The following is an 18,762-nucleotide window of genomic DNA, read 5'->3' on the forward strand; positions in this document are numbered from 1 at the left end:
GGTACCTGTGTACATGGGTATTTACGTACAGAGAAAAGAAGCAGAGTTAACTCTCTGACAACATTTGTTTGTTGTTCATAACTACTCTCCCAAGAGTTTTTCTTAAGAGCAGCAGAAGTGAATGCAAAGGAGGCTTAAACCAAATCATGATTTGCCCCTGGTCATGGTATTTTGCACTTTCAGGCCTTTGTTACCTGCAAACTCCAACAAGTATGGTGAAAGGGATGAGGCCCATGTTACCTGCAAACTAGGTTCCTGAGGGCACTTAGACAAGACTGAAGCACCTGGGACCCTCTTATGAGAGAAAATCAAAATGGCTAATTCAAATAGCAACTAACAAGTTACATCAATTCATTCTATGCCGGGATCATGGAGACAAAATGAAAAAAAAAAAAAAAAAAGCTCTGTTTTAAAATCATTCAAGGAGACACTGGAGGCAGCAGTCTGACTAGTGATGTATCTGAATGTGCCGTCCAACAATCAGAAACAGTAATCCAGCTAGCAGGGAGAAAACAATCCCCGCCGGGGCCAGGAAAAACGACCAGCCGTACAGCACAGAGGGGCTGAAATCCAAGCAGTCTCTCATTTTCATGTGTCTGTAGCTTTCCATGTCAGCCACCGCCTGGACCCAGATGACGTACAGCATCACCACCAGGGAAAACAGGACTCCTGAGGGGACAGAACAAGACACCTTTAGCCTTTCTGAAGATGTCTGCCCGAGCGTGCTAGCAGACCAATCACACGCCCGGCGATAAAACTGTGAGAGGGCAGTTTTAGCTAAGCCGCCTACTTGGTGCCAGACCTGCTACTGCACCTTCCCAGGCACATCACTTATCTTCAGTGTCCAGGGCCCTGGGGGCGAGAGCTGCAGAAGAACGAGGACGGTGGCTGACCTGTGCTGACCGAGCGCGTACCGTGTGCCAGGGCCTGCATCAGGTGCTGGCCAACCCGAGAGTCAAAGGCCCCTTGCGCTATCGTGGAGGCCGCTTAGTCGTGTCCAGCTCTGTGGGACCCCGTGGACTGCAGCCCGCCAGGCAGGAATCCCTCTGTCCATGGGATTCTCCAGGCAAAAAAACTGGAGTGGGCTGCCATTCCCTTCTCCAGGGAATCTTCAGGGACTAAACCCAGGTCTCCTGAAATGCTGGCAGATTCTTTACTGTCTGAGCCACCAGGGAAGCCCTGCCTAGCAGAATTTACTTTCCAACATTTATCCGTCTTTATTTTATGTCTCGTTTGTGATGAGCACTGTTATATGTTATTTCTTTCAACATGTACAACATACTCATGAAACAGGTACTCTGCACCCCCAGTTTCAAGTTTATGCAAACTCAGCTGGTAGCTTTCCTAGCTGATAACATTTATAATTACAGCTAACTGGTGCTGTAGTTAAATGCGACAGTGAAAACAGAAGCCAAGTAAGATAAGTACCAGAAAAAAAACAGAGATGGGAGCACTGAACTAATATAAAAGAACACATGTGACTCCTTAACAAACTTTCTGTGGATTTGTGATCAAGAGCCTTATTAAATAAAAGAAAGGAGGAAAGAAAGAAAGGAGGGAGGGAAACTACGAAACAGAAGGCAACATAATTTATGACCCATTTCAATATAAAACTGCAATCCACCTATTCAAAAATACTGTTGGGATTATAAGGGCAGAGAAGTGTCATAGTGTTGGACCTTTGACTTTATCAAATAACATGACAGAAGAGCTTTATGAATGCGGAAATCTGAGGCTACTACCAGGCACATGCGTTTCCATGTGACTGTTACCGTGACAGCAGAAGGAGGTGGTACCACTGCACTGAGCTGCAGTCTCGAGGGCTGCTAAGTTGATGCATCCCTGAATGAGGGACAGGTCCCCATACACGAATTTGTCCCAAAGCAAAATATACGTCCAGTAGTCATGTGTGGATATTGAGAGCTGGACCCAAAAAAAACGCTGAGTGCTAAGAACTGATGCTTTCAAATCATGGTGCTAGATAAGACTCTCGAGAGTCCCCTGGACAGCAAGGAGATCAAACCAGTCAATCCTAAAGGAAATCAATCCTGAATATTCACTGGAAGGGCTGATGCTGAAGCTGAAGCTCCAATCTTTTGCCCACCTGATGCGAAGAGCCGGCTCACTGTAAAAGACCCTCACACTGGGAAAGATTAAGGGCAAGAGGAGAAGGGCGTGGCAGAGGATGAGATGGTTGGATGGCAACACTGACTCAAAGGACATGAGTTTGAGCAAACCCTGGGAGACAGTGAAGGGCAGGGAATCCTGACATGTTGCAGTTCACAGGGTCGCAAAGAGTCAGACACAACTTAGCAACTGAACAACAACAAGAATATACCTGAGGTCACTTGTTGTTTCTCCAAAAGTTCAATCTAAACTTGTTAAGGATCTACTGTACCCTTTGAATGAATGAACTGAACTATCGGGTATAAAAGCTCCACATTCTAATTGCTAGTCTGTCTGGAAGGTAAGCACCACCTTGTGATCAGGAGCAGAGGCTGGGAAACACGAAGAGAAGAGAGCTTTTAACGTGGGTTACAAGCCTAGCCATCCATCGCTCTTGTGGAGTTAACCATGTTCCTAAAGTATTTAGGTGTCCTCACCCTCCTGGGTCATCAATTTCATAAAGAATCTTGAGAAGAAGGGCCCACACGTTATGTCAAAGAATATCATCACCAGAGCTGAAACTTTACCCTGATTGTGATACAAGCTACAGAGTTGTGAAGGGTCAACACAATGGCTTCACTAATAAGAACCATTCTTCACGCTGCCTTCTGAACGTGAACATAAAGACTGCAGCACAGAATAGAGCAGTCTAATCACTGCACGACAGCTGATCACAAAGCAGCAGTGAAGCCGGATCCGGCCAGCAAGCTTCTCGCAGAGCCACGCCTCAGACTGTGACAACAGTATGGTGAGGCCATGTGCTGTCTAGCAACTCTGAGCCTCTCAATGCATTTTTTTCAGCAAATACACAGACAGTGTGCTCTGCTAATGTAAAGGTGTGGCTTGGTCATCTGCATACCCTTTGCCTTATGCAAAGACATTGCAAACCATTTTTTATTATTTGTTAATATATATATATATATTTTAATTTTCCTTGCATCACATGAATCTCTTTTGCTTTCAGGTATTTTTATTTAAAAAAATTTCCTTGGTGAAAAACTAGTAGCTTTATACATCTTTTCTTCAAGAATTGTAAACTTTCTGAATTTAGGCCATATTTTTTAAAGTATTGTAGGGCCTCCCAGGTGGCTCAGTGGTAAAGAACCCGCCTGCCAATGCAGGAGACATGGGTTTGATCCCTGGGCCAGGTTGCTTCCACACGCTGTGGAGCAGCGCAGCCTATGCGCCACAGCTACAGAACCTGTGCTTTAGAGCCTGGGAGCTGCAACTATGGAAGCCCGCGTGCCCCAGAGCCAGTCCTCTGCAACCAGAGAGGACCCTAGCAATGAGCAGCTCTCGCACGTTACTAGAGAGTAGCTCCCGCTTGCCGCAACTAGAGAAAAGTTCCAGGCGGCAGTGACGACCCAGCATGGCCGAGAATAATAAACAAATAAATAAATAAAATTATTAAAAAGTATTGTAGGACATCATGCAGACGATCCATAATAAAGAAGAATTCAGTTACATTTAACCATTGCTGTTCTTTGAAGAGCAATTACATCCTGAAACCAACGAATAATAGTGGTTTCTATCAATACAGTCTTGTTCACTGGTTGGAGAAATAGTCCATTTACTTCATAACAGATCAGCTTATGATTATACCCCTGGGGTAAAACAGTGCTTCCCTACTCTTCATAACCCATTACATTGCCAGTGTCTTGTGTGTGTGTGTGTGTGCTTGCACGCAGACAGACAAAACAGAAGGAAAATTAACAAACAAACATGGGGAAACTATCAGCATTTACACCAAAGGCCAACAGATTAGCTAATACGGCAGCAAAAATTTATGACGGGGGCTGCATGAAGTTAAGTAGCCGAAAGAAGAGTCAGGAGACTATTGCTTCCAGCGGGACTGCTCATCCACATACATATATCAAGGCGAACTGGAGTCAAGTTCTTCACTCCTGAGAAGGGAGTCACAAATTTGAAAAGGGGGGAAAGCTAGAATGAACTCTATGGTGTTTTTTTAGAATTGAATGTGTTGGTGTGAATTTGTGGTTTTAGATAGATGGATAAATGAATGAATATGGAAGCAAATGTGTGCACACACCTTTGTGCGTGTGTGTACCTAGCTACACTTCCTGGCTGTTCCCTGTGAAAGTCTGGGAGCAACATCACCCCAGTTCCACGGAGCACACTGGGCATCTAGATCTTGGCTTCTAAACAGGGGTTCGGGGCATCTCTGAGAAACAGTTGAGTCCAGGCTGGGACAGAAAGTACAAGACGAATCTGGAACATCATGTTATACCAAAAAAGTACAGATGTGCTCAGAGAACAGTGTGGGCATTCAGAAAACACATCTTGGGGCTTCTCCTAGCCAGTTCTAAGTACATTTGACTATTAAAGAAATAATGATAGAAGCCCATTACATCTCATCAAACAAAAGAGGATCCAAGAGTCCACAGAGATATAAATAAGCAAGTGAATAAATTTCAGTAGGGAGACGGGAATGCCTTTCATTCAGAATGCTGACTTACAAATACAGAAGGAAGAGCTGAATCAGAAATCACCGCTCGGCGATCATTTAAGTCAGAATTAATTCAGGCAAGAAACAAAAATGGATACTAAAACTAGTGGATGAAGTTTAGATGGGAAATAAATGTTTATACCGGCTCAGAGTCTCTTCCCACAAAATGCGTATTAGTCGTAAAGAAAAAACATCAACGCTTCACTGAAGAAACCTGGCAAATCCCACTTTACTCAAGGGACCAAAGTTGGTAAAACCAGGGACATGACAGGCTGGTGTCACTTACCACTTCAAGAGATTCAGTGAGAACACAATGTAACGGCTGTGCGGCTGCAGCAAAGGGAAGAACCTAAGTCCAGTACTGAGGAAGCATCAGGCAAACCAACTCAGGAACGTGCCAGAAAACCACAGCCCTGCACTCTTCGAAAGAGCCCCGCTCATGAAGGTCAAAGAAGGATTTATTCTGGTTTGATGGATACTCTGATGACACCTCTAAACACAGGGCGTGTTCCAGGGCTTGATTCTTTCGCTTTCTTTAATAGGCATTGTTAGGAAAATTACCAAACGTTCCCAAGGGAGTCTCCGGGTAAAGGGGCTTACCATTTCTCTGTAAGTTCGAAAATACAGCAAAACAAGAAACAAAATGAATGAGAAAAAAAAAAAAAAAAAGTATGGTGGAAGTGTGCGGCTACCTGTGCTGGAAAGTGAATGTGGTGGGGGTGGGTGGGAGGAGAGGATGTGTGTTCACACCCAGAGAGATGCATCTCCTATTGGTGGGATATTGTGACTGTTGATGGACAGCAGCATTATTGATGTATGGATCAAGAATGTATGGATGTGAGAGGTGGCCCATAAAGAAGACTGAGCGATGAAGAACTGATGCTTTCAAACTGGTGCTGGGGAAGACTCTTGAGAGGCCCTGGGACTGAAACGAGATCAAACCAGTCAATCCTCAAGGAAATCAACCCAGAATACTCACTGGAAGGACTGATGCAGAAGCTGAAGCTCCAATACTCTGGCCACCTGATGCAAAGAGCCAACACTTGGGAAAGACCCTGATGCTGGAAATGATTGGGGGCAGGAGGAGAAGCGGGCAACAGAGAATGAGATAGCTGGATGGCATCACCTACTCAACAGACATGAGTTTTAGTAAATTCCGGGACATAGTAAAAAGACAGGGAAGCCTGGCATGCTGCAGTCCATAGGGTCACAAAGAGTGAGACATGATTTAGGGATTGAACAACAACAATTACTGATTTGGTCCACCCACCAAGTGAAGCACTAACACTATGGAAAAATCTTAACTACAAAAAGAAATTCATAAAAACATAAGCAATAGCTGTCTTGAGAGACAAGTGTATTATATTTCAAACCCACTTGCCACAGTGATTTTAGAAAGTATTGCCAATATTCAGGTAATAATTGTTTTAAATGAAGTTATATTTAAATTAGGTCATACATTTTGAAAGTGTAATTTATCTCCAATTGAATTTTATAATTTCTATTTTTTGAAGTCTAATACAAATTCATAAAAGAGCTTACTGGAGGCATAATCAAAATATGGTCCCAAAGCCCATGAAGCTTTGTGATCATAATAAAACAAATAAACAGACAAATAATTATGGCATACCCCGAACAAGGCGGGTTTCTTATTGGCCGTGTGGTGAGGAGTCATTCAAGCTTATCACTACGCACAGTTTCTGTCACAAATGTCACCACTGCAACCTGGAGAGCACTTTTTTTGTACAAAGGTCATTTGCTGGTCTAATGTCTTTAGTCAATGAAGCCTATGTATTGGGTATTATCTATCAGATTTTTCAAATACTACTTTTTTAGATTGGCATGATAACTTCCGACACTAACACCCTTTATATTCAATACTCTGTACTTTTTCTCTCTCTCCCTCTCCTTTTTTTTTTTTTTTTTAATTTTTTGGCCATTCCCCTTGGCATGCAGGATCTTAGTTTCCTGACTAGGGATTGAACCCACATCTCCTGCACTGGAAGCATGGAGTCATAACCGCTAGGCAACCAGGGAAGTCTCAATACTCTGTACTCTCTTGTGAAACAATGACTGATAGATAGAGAATGATTGTGCACGTATATCCATATCTACTCATTAGTGAGGGGTTTGATCTGAGAAGCAGTTTCATTTAAGGCCAAGGAAGGGTCTGCTGGTGGTAACTGAGTTTCAGGAAGTATTTGGTGGTTGAAGAGCACAGGGCTGTAATCTGTCTACCCAGGTTCAGGTTTACTGCTTAGAAAGTTTAAACTTTAGTAGCTGAGCAACACTAACGTCTAACGTCTCTGTGTCTCCGATTCATCACTGGTAAAATACAGATGACGCAAGTGCCCACCGAAGAGGGCAATAAGAGAAAGGAACAGACGAAAGCGCTCCAGGAGCAAGATGCCCCAGACAGGACGAGCACATAGGCAACACTGAGCTTTGGCCTACGCTCTTGCTGTGGCTAGAAATATCATCCTCTGAAACCTTCTGACACGTCAGAGCTTCTCATGTGACGGGACTATTTCAGGACGGGCCAAGAGGCACGAGAAGCAGCTTGCCGTGGATTCTCCTTTCTGAGACTTCATGGAAGCAGAGAGGGAAAAGGGTTTCACGTGTCTGCCCGGGCCTTGCTGGAATCCTCCACCAGGTGGCGCCCGTCACCTCACAGCCCCCGTCTAGGGGATATTTCAGAAAGCGCATCAGGTGAATTCAGACTGGTGCTTAGTCGTATTAAGGACGTTTTCTGTTTCCACTGTCCAGTCAAGCAAGCCTCCTTCCCCTCCACAGCAGCCCCTTGGTCATAGGAAGCAGAGATTCCTCCTGGGAAAATCCAGCCCGTGTCGATCTGATCATTCAGACAAATCTATACCTCACGTGCTTCTCTTCTAATAAGAAAGTGTATGTGAAGGGAAAAAAGGCCTCAGAAAACACATAACATAATCTAGTGAAGAAAGCAATATGCCTTGTCCACTCAATGCTAGTTATTTTCCAGCAAATGACAGTTTGGGGAAAGGGTGTGGAATGAAACAGAATATTTGCAAACAAATTAAACCCCTCACAGTACCGAGTAAACAGTAGATGTTAATAATCCACGTACTTTGGAAGAGGAAAAGGAGGCAGATGGAAACACACTCTGCCCGTCCACCTTGGCAGAATTCACTCCAAACCAGAGATCCTATTTATAGGCCAGAAAGTCTTGTCACCTGACATGTTTAAGACTCCTCAGGCTGGAGGTTAATTATTCAATGCATTCGTTTGCAGGCCTATTACTCTAGTTCTCAGCTCAGACACATCTTTTAAAAGGGGGTGGGGAGCATTTACTTATCCCAGTTTCAAATTAAAGCTTTTTTTCAAAAACGTTTCACCAAAGCTATTACTGAGCAGGCTTCTCACATCCTCGATTCACCTGGGCAGGAGTTGACCATAGTCCAGATGGTCCCCAGCAAGGATGGTGCAACCAAGGCTGGGGTGGTGGGGGCGGGGGTGACTCCTCTCTCCCCCTCACACCCGCCTCCCCTCTGCAGCCGTCACCTGGCTCAGAGGTTAAACTGGCTGTGATGCGTCCTTTCTGAACTCCTCTTCCAGGGACTTGTCCCTTCGCTTTAGTGCCACATACAGGCAGATCTTATTTTACTGCCCCTCACTTGACTGTGCGTCTCAGATACTGCATTTCGTAGCGAAGTGAAGGTCTGTGGCAGCCTGCACCAAGCAAGTCTGTCAGCGCCGTTTTTCCACAAGCCATTTGCTCACTTTGCGTTTCTGCGTCACATCATGGCCGTCCTCACACTATTTCAACCGCTTTTTAGACATAATGGTATTGCACACTAATGGATTACAGCAGAGAAGGGTCTGGAAGCAAATCCACCACCTCTGTGAGGTGCCCCTGTGTCTACCACGAAGAATCCCATTCAAAACCAAGAGAGGGCAAGTCTGATTCTAACAGTCTGTGCCACAAATCTCAGCTGAGAAGCAATGTGGGGGAAAAAAGCAACTTTCAAAGATGCATCTGAGAAAGAAAAGCACTATGACTTTAAAGTACTTTTGTAAATAACAACTCTTCTAAGCTCTTCCCTATTTAATACCAGCCAAGGTTGACTCACTCTGGTACTTGATATTTATAAAAATTTTTTAAAAAGTCAGATTGAGGACATTAAAATTCCACATGAGAACAGTATCAGAATCCAACACGATGATTTTCCTAGACAAATCCCCAAATGTGACAACTGAAGATGCAAAGCAAGTGTACAAAAACAGGTACTTTTAGAAACATAAGAGTCACTGGTTCCTCTGTTCCTACTTAGAAGGCAGACCTGTACACCTGAGACTCTGGACTGAGCACAAGGAAAAGCTGAGCAGCCATTCTGCATTTCCGGAAAATCCAAGACACTAATTCTCCTTCAACAGTACATCCGCCTGACAGATCAGCAGCGCCTACTTGGTATTCATGACTATTTCCCTCCACCGCCCACCTCCAACAGACCGGAGCCCTGAATAAAATGCTCAAGTCCTGTACTTTGGTATATATTTGGTTCCATACTGAGAAGTTATGCTTTTGATTTTCTCTGAAAGCCCACTTCTTGCCTGCTAAGAAGACAGAAGCGTTAGCAAAGCCACCGGCAAGCCCTTGCAGGCCCTCCAGGCCAGTTTCCCTCACGGGGAGGTCCCCTCAGCTGCCCCCGGGTCAGCGGCTATTTATAGTCTGGGTCTCTCACTACAGGGACTGGAGAGGGCAGGGGCACTCGGAGAGGTGTGTGTGCCTGTAAGTGGAGAACGCCTGCCTCCAGGCCATCAGCAATTCTTCCCTGAGCCCTCCTGCTCTTGGTCTGTTTCCTCCACACTCTCCTACACTCTGACTATTTGGCTTTATCTGGAGGAAGATGTGAGGAGCCGGGCATGATCCCCGAGCCTCCTGTGAGCCACGTGTTTGGTCTCAGCCAAAGGAGAGTGAATACCCGACATACGTCCCTGGGATTCTATGAGCTACTTTTTCTGGCATTAAAGTAAAAAACGTCTCCTGCAGTACGCATCCATCACATCTGTGTTTTCTCTAGAAATGAGTGTGGTTCACCATGAACTACTACAAATTCCACTGACCTTTTAAAGGAATAAGAAAACACACCGCAAACCCGATGTGCTTCTGAGTCAGTTTTACCCTCTTGTAGAAGAATGTCACGTTCCCTTCACATCCACTTACCCCCCTGACCCGTTTTAAGGGGCTCCCATCCCTACCCTCTTAGAAAGCACTGTCCTCCAGACTAGAAGGACATGCTCAGGGTGTCTGCCGCAGGTAGCAGAGGGTTTGTATAACTCACCCCATTCACTCCGCTCACGTCCCTGGTGAGCCACGGCAGCATATGAAACAGCTGTCTGGACAAGGAAAGGATGTGCCCTGCAGTCACTGAGTGGGGCAGGACTCAGGCCACAACTTGGCCTCCATCACCTTCCAAAGGACTCACTGCACTGCCAAGGTGTCCTTTCCTTTGGCTAACATACCCTGGGCCTGGAGTGTGGGCTTCGATGTTCCTCTTACTTACAAGACGAGTGGTGCAGTCTCACTAACATGAGATGCTAACAAGGCATTTAGCCAAGATTCAGAAGTTTCCCAGCCCTCTTGACCCAGCTGAGACTCTGTGGAGCTCTACATCCAGCAGAAAAAAATATAATCCCAGGTTGTCATTCAGGAAAAGGTGATTTCAATTACGGAAGAGAAATCTCTCTACCCTGTTGTTCAGTCACTGAGCTGTGTCCAACTCTTTGTGACCCCCTGGACTGCAACACAACATGCTTCCCTATCCTTCACCATCTCCAGGAGTTTGCTCAAACTCATGTCCATTGAGTCGATGATGCCATCCAACCATTTCATCCTCTGCTGCCCTCTTCTCCTGCCCTCAATCTTTCCCAGCATCGGGGTCCTATCTAAATAGGTGGCTGGCTCTTTGCATCAGGTGGCCAAGGTACTGGAGCTTCAGCTTCAGCATCAGTCCTTCTAATGAATATTCAGGGTTGATTTCCTTTAGGATTGACTGGTTTGATCTTGCGGTCCAAGGGACTCTCAAGAGTCTTCTCCAGCACAATTAAAAACAATCAATTCTTTGGCACTCAGCCTTCTTTATACTCTGATAAGCTGATAAAATTCACCCAATGTCAGTGTCCCAGAACATCCCAAACCCTGTCCTCATTATTTCCTGTACACTCCGGGATTTTACTCATGCACAGCAATTCCTACATTGATGTCGCTTTGGCCGGCGTTCCCAGGGATGGGGGGAGCCTGGTGGGCTGCTGTCTATGGGGTCGCACAGAGTCGGACACGACTGAAGTGACTTAGCAGCAGCAGCAGGAACACTCAGCCACACAATGATTTTCTCCACATAGTTCAAATAGTTTTTAATGCCACGCCTTCCGACATCGTTCCCATCATATCGGGTATCACAGGGTGCGGAGAAGCCGTGAGTCAGCCCTCCATAGCTGCCCCACGGAGTTCACACGAGAAGAAGACTCAGCAACTCTTCAGGCCTTGGAGTGGTGTGGCAGAGGCTCACTTAAGCATACTCCGGGGCTGTCGCATCCTAACGATCACCTCGCACTTGGTCCGGAACTGAACTTCCATGGGGAACACATGGCCCGGCCAGAGAAGGCATCTGGCCCAGAGCGGGAAGTGACGACACAGGGCCTTCAGACTCTGCCCGAGCCCGGACAGAGCGCGAGGAAGACCGCGGACCCCGCCCCTGCTCACACTGACAGCTGTGACGTCAGCACGCCACGGCCGAGCGTGGGACGTGCCCAAGCGGCCTGCGTGCTGATGCTAGAGTCCTCTGCGTGCTGATGCCAGAGTTCTGCGTGCTGATGCCAGAATCCTGCGTGCACACACCAGCAAGGCCAGTCGGAATGTGGTTCCGCCCTCTCAAGGCCGTCTGTCCAAATAAAGAGTGTCTTGTTTGTGGTGTGGATGAAGTAGCTCCGGCAACTGCGGGCCTGGGCCACACCTGTTCCCAACTGCCAGGCCCAGCACGGAGAGTTGGCATGGGGAGACAGCGAGGTCTGGAGTGACCAGCAAGCCCTGAAAAGGAGGGGTTTTGGAATACTTGCCCCCTGGAATGAGAACTCTTCGTTTTGAAAACGTGACCTCTAACCACTAGAAAGCTTGATAAATCTGATCCAGTTTAACTCAGTAAATGACTACATGCATGGTTCCATGTTAAATACAGTACAGAAAAATCCTGGCTGCCCCCAAAACCCAGTGATCAGAGCACCTTTTCCTAATGTCCCTATAGAATAGTCTGTAAGTTTCCATTTCCAATTCTGAGAGTATTAATTGCCTATTAAAATATCTGGGGGTAGAAATAGTAGACAACTGAAAAAAATTTTAAATTTGTCTCTAACACTCAGGCTTATGGATGATTTATTAAAGCCCCATAATTGCTTTAAAAGATGTGTCTCATGGTGGAAATTGCTACTAGACAGTAAGTTTCAGGTATTCCTGAGAATATCACTTTTACTGTCCAAACTGATTTAAAAATAAAAAAGTTTAAAAAAATCTCATCCAATGGAATACCTCCTTGTGTTCTTAGGAAATAAACGGCCATGCACAAACAGTAAATAATTGGTCTGTGAAGGAAATTACAAGTCAGATTTGAAGTCTTCTTGTAACTATCTGGTTGAGTGGCTTTCAGGACCGGGCTCCTGGAACACACTGACTCCTCCCTTTCACATAAAGTCCTGAGCCAAGAGGACCTCAGCCCCATACCCAATGCAGCCAGAGAGCCACTGAAGAGAGAAAACCTACTGGTCAAATATTAATCAGATGCTTCATCTTTCTTGAGAGTCCTCAACCAAACTAATTCTTTAGATATACAATTTTCTCAAACAAATTATAAAATGGAAAAAAAATGACCAACAGTTTTTTCAAGAGCACTGCATACACACACACACACAATTCTCTAATAAGATGAAACCCAAGATCACAGTATCTCTGAGTTTAAAACAATCATGTTGCCCATAATGTAACCACTGGACTACTGCTGGTTCATATTCCCTTTATGAAGAAAGGTTTAAGAAGATGGAAAAGCAAAGAAGAAGAAAGAAAGGTTTACACATTTTAGTAGAGGGAGATTATTTCTGGGAGGATCATGGGGAAATATACACCATAACTAGACCTTTGAATGAAGTGAGAGTAGAGTGTGATTTGGGTGAGAAAATATATTTGGTGAAGAAGATGCTCAGTTTTAAGGCATATAAGGGATTCCAGTTCAGTTCAGTCACTCAGTCGTGTCTGACTCTTGCAACCCCATGGACTTCAGCATGCCAGGCTTCCCTGTCCATCACCAACTCCCTGATACTGTTCAAACTCATGTCCATTGAATCAGTGATGCCATCCAACCATCTCATCCTCTGTTGTCCCCTTCTCTTCCTGTATTCAGTCTTTCCCAGCATCAGAGTCCAATGAGTCAGTTCTTCCCATCAGATGGCCAAAGTATTGGAGTTTCAGCTTCAGCATTAGTCCTTCCAATGAATATTCAGGACTGATTTCCTTTAGGATGGACTGGTTGGATCTTCTGGCAGTCCAAGGGACTCTCAAGAGTCTTCTCCAGTTCAAAAGCATCAATTCTTCAGCACTCAACTTTCTTTATAATCCAACTTTCAATCCATACATGACTACTGGAAAAACCACAGTTTTGACTAGATAGACCTTTGCCAGCAAAGAAATGTCTCTGCTTTTTAATATGCTGTCTAGGTTGGTCATAGCTTTTCTTCCAAGGAGCAAGTGTCTTTTAACTTCATGGCTGCAGTTACCATCTGCAGTGATTTTGGAGCCCAAGAAAATAAAGTCTCTCACTGTTTCCATTGTTTCCCCCTCTATTTGCATCCCTATGAAGGGATGGGACCAGATGCCATGATCTTAGTTTTTTGAACATTGAGTTTTAAGCCAACTTTTTCATTCTCCTCTTTCACTTTCATCAAGAGGCTCTTTAGTTCCTCTTCACTTTCTGCCATAAGGGTGGTGTCATCTGCATATCTGAGGTTATTGATATTTCTCCTAGCAATCTTGATTCCATCTTGTGCTTCATCCACCCTGGCATTTCACATGATGTACTCTGCATACAGATTTCTCAGGTCAGGTGGTCTGTTATTCCTATCTCTTAAAGAATTTTCCACAGTTTGTTGTGATTCACACAGTCAAAGGCTTTGGCGTAATCAATAAAGCAGAAGTAGATGTTTTTCTGGAACTTTCCTTGCTTTTTCTATGATTCAATGGATGTTGGCAATTTGATCCCTGGTTCTTCTGCCTTTTCTAAATCCAGCTTGAACATCTGGAATTTCATGGTTCACATACTGTTGAAGCCTGGCTTGGAGAATTTTAAGCATTACTTTGCCAGTGTGTGAGATGAGTGCAATTGTGCGGTAGTTTGAACATTCTTTGGCATTGCCCTTCTTTGGGGTTGGAATGAAAACTGACCTTTTCCAGTCCTGTAGCCACTGGTAAGTTTTCCAAATTTGCTGGCATATTGAGTGCAGCACTTTCACAGCATCATCTTTTAATATCTGAATAAGGGATTTGGTCTAATGGAATTATGAAGTATAGAGAGATTATCAGTTGTGAGATCTAAGTCAAAGAAGCCAGACACAGTGTGATTCCACAGACATGAAATGTCCAGAAGAGGAAACTCACAGGGACAGAAAGTGGACTGGTGGTTTACCAGAGCTAGAGGGGAGAGAAGGGGAGGGGAGGATGAGGTTTCTTTGTAATAAGATAAGAAAAAAAAAATATTCTGTAATCAGATACTGCTGATCTTTGTCCAGCTCTGGAAATGTACTCAAAACACTGCATGACACACTTAAAAATGGTACATTTTGTGGTATGTGAACTATATTCCACATATTTAAAGTTATTTTTAAAATCATGAGCTCAGATGGGTAAATCTGGGCCCTTGATAAAGGCTCCCCGAAGACTCAGTGAAGAGAACAGTTGAAATAGATGAATAGAAAGACAGAATAGGTTACATAGGGCCCCTGTCCCCAGGGTAGGCTTTGGTCTCATTTGTTGTTGTTGTTGCTGTTGTTTTGTGGGGTTTTTTAAGCTTGTTGAGCAGAGATTACTCTTCTTATTCCCTCTGCAAAATTAAGTATAATTTTTATACAAACATAATGCTTAAAGAAGCCATTTTGTTAACTGACCATTGGTTAAATGATTCTGGGCAGCAACATGAGTTGTCTTTGCAGCAACTACAAAGGCCGCTGAGCCGCCCAGCCTGTCCCGCCCTCCACGGCCACTACAGTCTCAGGTGAGGCCCCGGGACCTTCTCATGTGATCCTGCAACACAGCAAAGGCAGGTCCAGCTGGGTCTTGTTAGTGCTCAGTTGTGTCCGACTTTGACCTCATGGACTGTAGCCCACCAGGCTCCTCTGTCCATGGGATTTCCCAGGCAAGAATACTGGAGTGGGTTGCCATTTCCTCCTCCACAGTTGGCTCTTAGGCTGAAGTTTGTCTAAATTCCTAGAATTCTTATGTTTACAAAAAGATATTGCGCTTGTGTTTTCAGGTTAGTGCTCTGAATTTTAATTCCCGATGAAGAGAAAAAGTGTTAAAAATCACAAAAAGTCTTAAAATTCACAAAACTCACCTATTCGGTTATTTTTCTATTTGTACTATTTGTATGATAATTTCAGTGGCACTTAGAAGGACTGGTGGACTTCCCTGGTGGCTCAGATGGTAAAGCGTCTGCCTACAATTCAGGAGACCCGGGTTCGATCCTTGCATCTGGAAGATGCTCTGGAGAAGGAAATGGCAACCCACTCCAGTACTCTTGCCTGGAAAATCCCATGGATGGAGGAATCTGGTAGGCTACAGTCCATGGGGTCGCCAAGAGTCGGACACAACTGAACGACTTCACTTAGAAGGTGACTATTTTAGTTTAAAATAGCTATTTTATTTTAAATGCAGGTTTTACATAGAAGGTGCTTAGATAACACATATGAACCACAGTTATGAAAATGGAATGATGATGTTGTAAAAAAATTGATTTTCACCTGAGATAAATAAATCATGAGGGTTTGTAATATCGTAATGGGCTATCTTCTTAGGCACACACAAGAGGCTTCACAAACATCCAGATGTTATAGACAGACGTGTCGACACACCCATTTTATACGTGGAACTTTAACAGGACAAGGGAGATTAAAAGGCTCTTATAGCAGAGCTTTCCTGCCTATTGTCTTCATTCACAGAACCTGGATACAATGAGCAAATGGAAAACACAAAGTCCCTGGAAATGTGTGTGCCACCTAGGCAGTACTCAGGAAATACTCTATGTGCATATTAGCATATTACTAACTCCTAGAAGTCTCACCTCTGAAACCAGAACTGGAAAATACAAAGATGTATTCCACAGCTAGAAATCACAGCCTTCACACTGGACGTACCTGCGGCGATGTAGGCGCCTCCCCCGGCTTTGTAGAGAAGGTGGCTGGTGAAGGGTGCTGCGCAGATGATCAGAAAGCTTGCAGTCACTACAGCGACCACCCCCAGAAGCATCAGGACTGCCCAGAAGCCACGGTAAACTGCAGGTCCCAGGAGAAAAGGAGAAGAGTAAGGCACGCTTAGATTGTGAACACGGCAGACTGTCGCACAGTAAGTTTCTCTCTTCTCCATGTTTCTAATTTCAGCCCCAGCACTGCTGGGCAGCCTCCCAGGCAGTGGTCCTGAGTTATCTTTAAAACGAAGCCTCACCAGATGACTTTGGATTCAATGATGCCGAACGTCTATCAACACAAGCTTGGTATTTACACCACGCGCAAGCTTAACATACTCTGGGAGCTCTTTTTCTGACCAGCTTATCCATTTAGAAATGGGAACACTCAGAGTTCTAGAAAGACTCCTCTTGAGCAAGTTCCCAGATGGGTCACACACAGGAGTTTACACCAAATGGACAAAGACATAAAAAGGCATTCGCATCCACAAACACTGCCTCTTACTTCCTGCCCAGATGATGCTTGTACTGCAGTGATCCCTGAGAAGCTGGTAACAGTCCCCCAAGTTTCCTAACCGAAAAGTGGGCTCTTATTTAGATTGTGACTCTATTGGAAAATAGTCTTAAGGTAATAAAAATGACAAGGAAAGCCAAAAAAAAAAAAGGTTTGTATAGACTGAGACTTAAAATATTTTTAAGACTTACTACTTTCTATTAATATTTGTTCTTAGAAAGATTTGAAAAGTTATAGTGGTCTCTTAGTCAAGGGTCAATAAGTCTGAATTAATGGATGCAGCTGGTGATAAATAAATAGATTTGGTGACATATAGTAATCGAATAAAGAGGAATTCTAATGACCATTTTTGAGTGGGATAATTACTGATCCACTAAACAAATCTGTCATTTCCCAAAGGCTAAAACACAAAAACAAATTCCTACATGTGTAAATGAGGGAAAGCGTAGCACAACATACTGGGGAAATTATACTTTTTTATGAAAATACAGAAACTTCATAAGAAAGTAAAGAATGATTTTTCTCAACAAGCGCACCTGGCAAAATATATATAAATCAGCTGGAATCTTTAAGAGGAAAGAGGATGGGAAGATGGAATATTGAGCAGAGGAGCCACTGTAGTTAAATAGGAAGAGGAAGTTCACATTTTGTGTAACCGGGTTTTGAAGGCAAGAATACAAGGGCAGGCTTTCTCCTCACACGCCGATGCGCCTCGTGGGGCATGGCTGCTGGGTTGACTGTGTAAGGAGGCACTCTGTGGTTGTATTCCAGCTCTGCAGGGCACAGGGCCGGAAAGTACTGGTCGACTTGACTGCGGAAAGTAAGAGGGAAGGCTTTGAGACAAACCTTTGCCTTCCCTGTCCGACCAGAGTTCCTAGGTGACAGAGGAGCCTCACAGCTTACACTTTCAAGCACCTCATTCACTGCACTATTAGGAGGTGGTTTGGTGGCAAGCGGGGTGTAAACGGCAATAAGCAGTGGTCCGGGGAAAGTGGAGCATGACAAATTATAAAGCATAGTACAGCAGAGAAACACAGCTTTGGGAATCAGAGTGACCTGAGTATTCACCGCTGACAGTTACTTAAACTTAGGTGTTAGTCACCCCACATCCTGGCCGGTGAGCTCAGGAAGTTAGCGACCCGTTAGGACACCTTCTGTACACACAAAAAACCAATAATTTGTGGACCTAGCATGACCATGCAGAGACAAGAATACTCGCCCGCTCAACCTCGAGGAGGAACTGCTAATGGAAGCATGACATCTATTCGAGAAAAACGAAGAAGCTCTTCTCCCCCTCCCCACTTCTCTCCTTTGATTATGAAACTGTAGCCCAGTAAGTTCCAGGGCACTGCATTTCTCACGTGTCTGCTTATAAACCTCACAGCTAACCTTATTCTAAGAAATCACTTCTCATCTATCCCTTTGCCTCTTGCTGGATTCTTTTCTGCACTGGGACTGACAGCTCTGGGTACCGGAGCTCTTTGGAGCCCTTAAAAGGACTCCTAACCATATCAGAGGGACTGCCAGAGAGAGAAAGCATCCAGTGAGGGTGAGAGCAAAAGAGAGCCGGAGGGAGATGGGGGGTAAACGCCCCCAAGAACTGCTGACCCTGAGACCTGCTACTTCCTGCCCTGGTTTGCTCTAGCACAACCGCCTAACTTTGGATTCTCAGTCCCTGGGAAAAGGCAGGAGCAACAGACTGGTACTTCTTGGAGGGGGTCCTGGCTGCCTGGAGAGTTGTGACCATACAGACACAGCTTCCAAGTGAACTTCCTTACAGCAGTCACCACAGTCTTTATTTCTGCCCGCGCTTCGGCGTTCCAAAGTGCGCAACTCTCAGCCTATTTCAGAATTTCTTGGAACTTCCTGTTTCTTAGCTAATTATATTACCTACTTTGCATATGTGGCACTCTTCGATTCCAGAATGGAAATGTTCGGTTGTAATGTAGAATCATCTCGGAATTGGGTAGCTCCTTCACTGTCTGAAGTAAAACTGAGGCAATCCGAGAATTTTCAACATGAAGTGAATTACGTTGCATGTGTTTTGAGAGATTACTAACTGTGTGACTCTGATAGAACACAGTTTTCTAAACCAGAAAGCACTATCCTTAAAATAAGTTTATAGGAAGGATTGAAAACACATG

The 18,762-nt window shown here is 44.6% G+C and overlaps 1 protein-coding gene across 1 annotated transcript in view; it reads right to left on the minus strand.

Annotated features, from left to right (window-relative positions):
• Nucleotides 1-448: 448 nt before the first annotated feature.
• Nucleotides 449-18,762, minus strand: part of TMEM182 (transmembrane protein 182) — a 46,865-nt gene continuing 28,551 nt past the window's right edge. Inside the window, exons 4-5 of the mRNA XM_068987191.1 lie at nucleotides 16,058-16,195; nucleotides 449-669 (exon numbers count right to left, since the gene is read on the minus strand). Coding sequence (XP_068843292.1) covers nucleotides 449-669; nucleotides 16,058-16,195 — 359 coding nt within the window. The remainder of the gene's footprint in view (nucleotides 670-16,057; nucleotides 16,196-18,762) is intronic.

Source organism: Capricornis sumatraensis, chromosome 1 (assembly GCF_032405125.1).
Source record: "Capricornis sumatraensis isolate serow.1 chromosome 1, serow.2, whole genome shotgun sequence".
NCBI classification, from domain to species: Eukaryota; Metazoa; Chordata; class Mammalia; order Artiodactyla; family Bovidae; genus Capricornis; species Capricornis sumatraensis.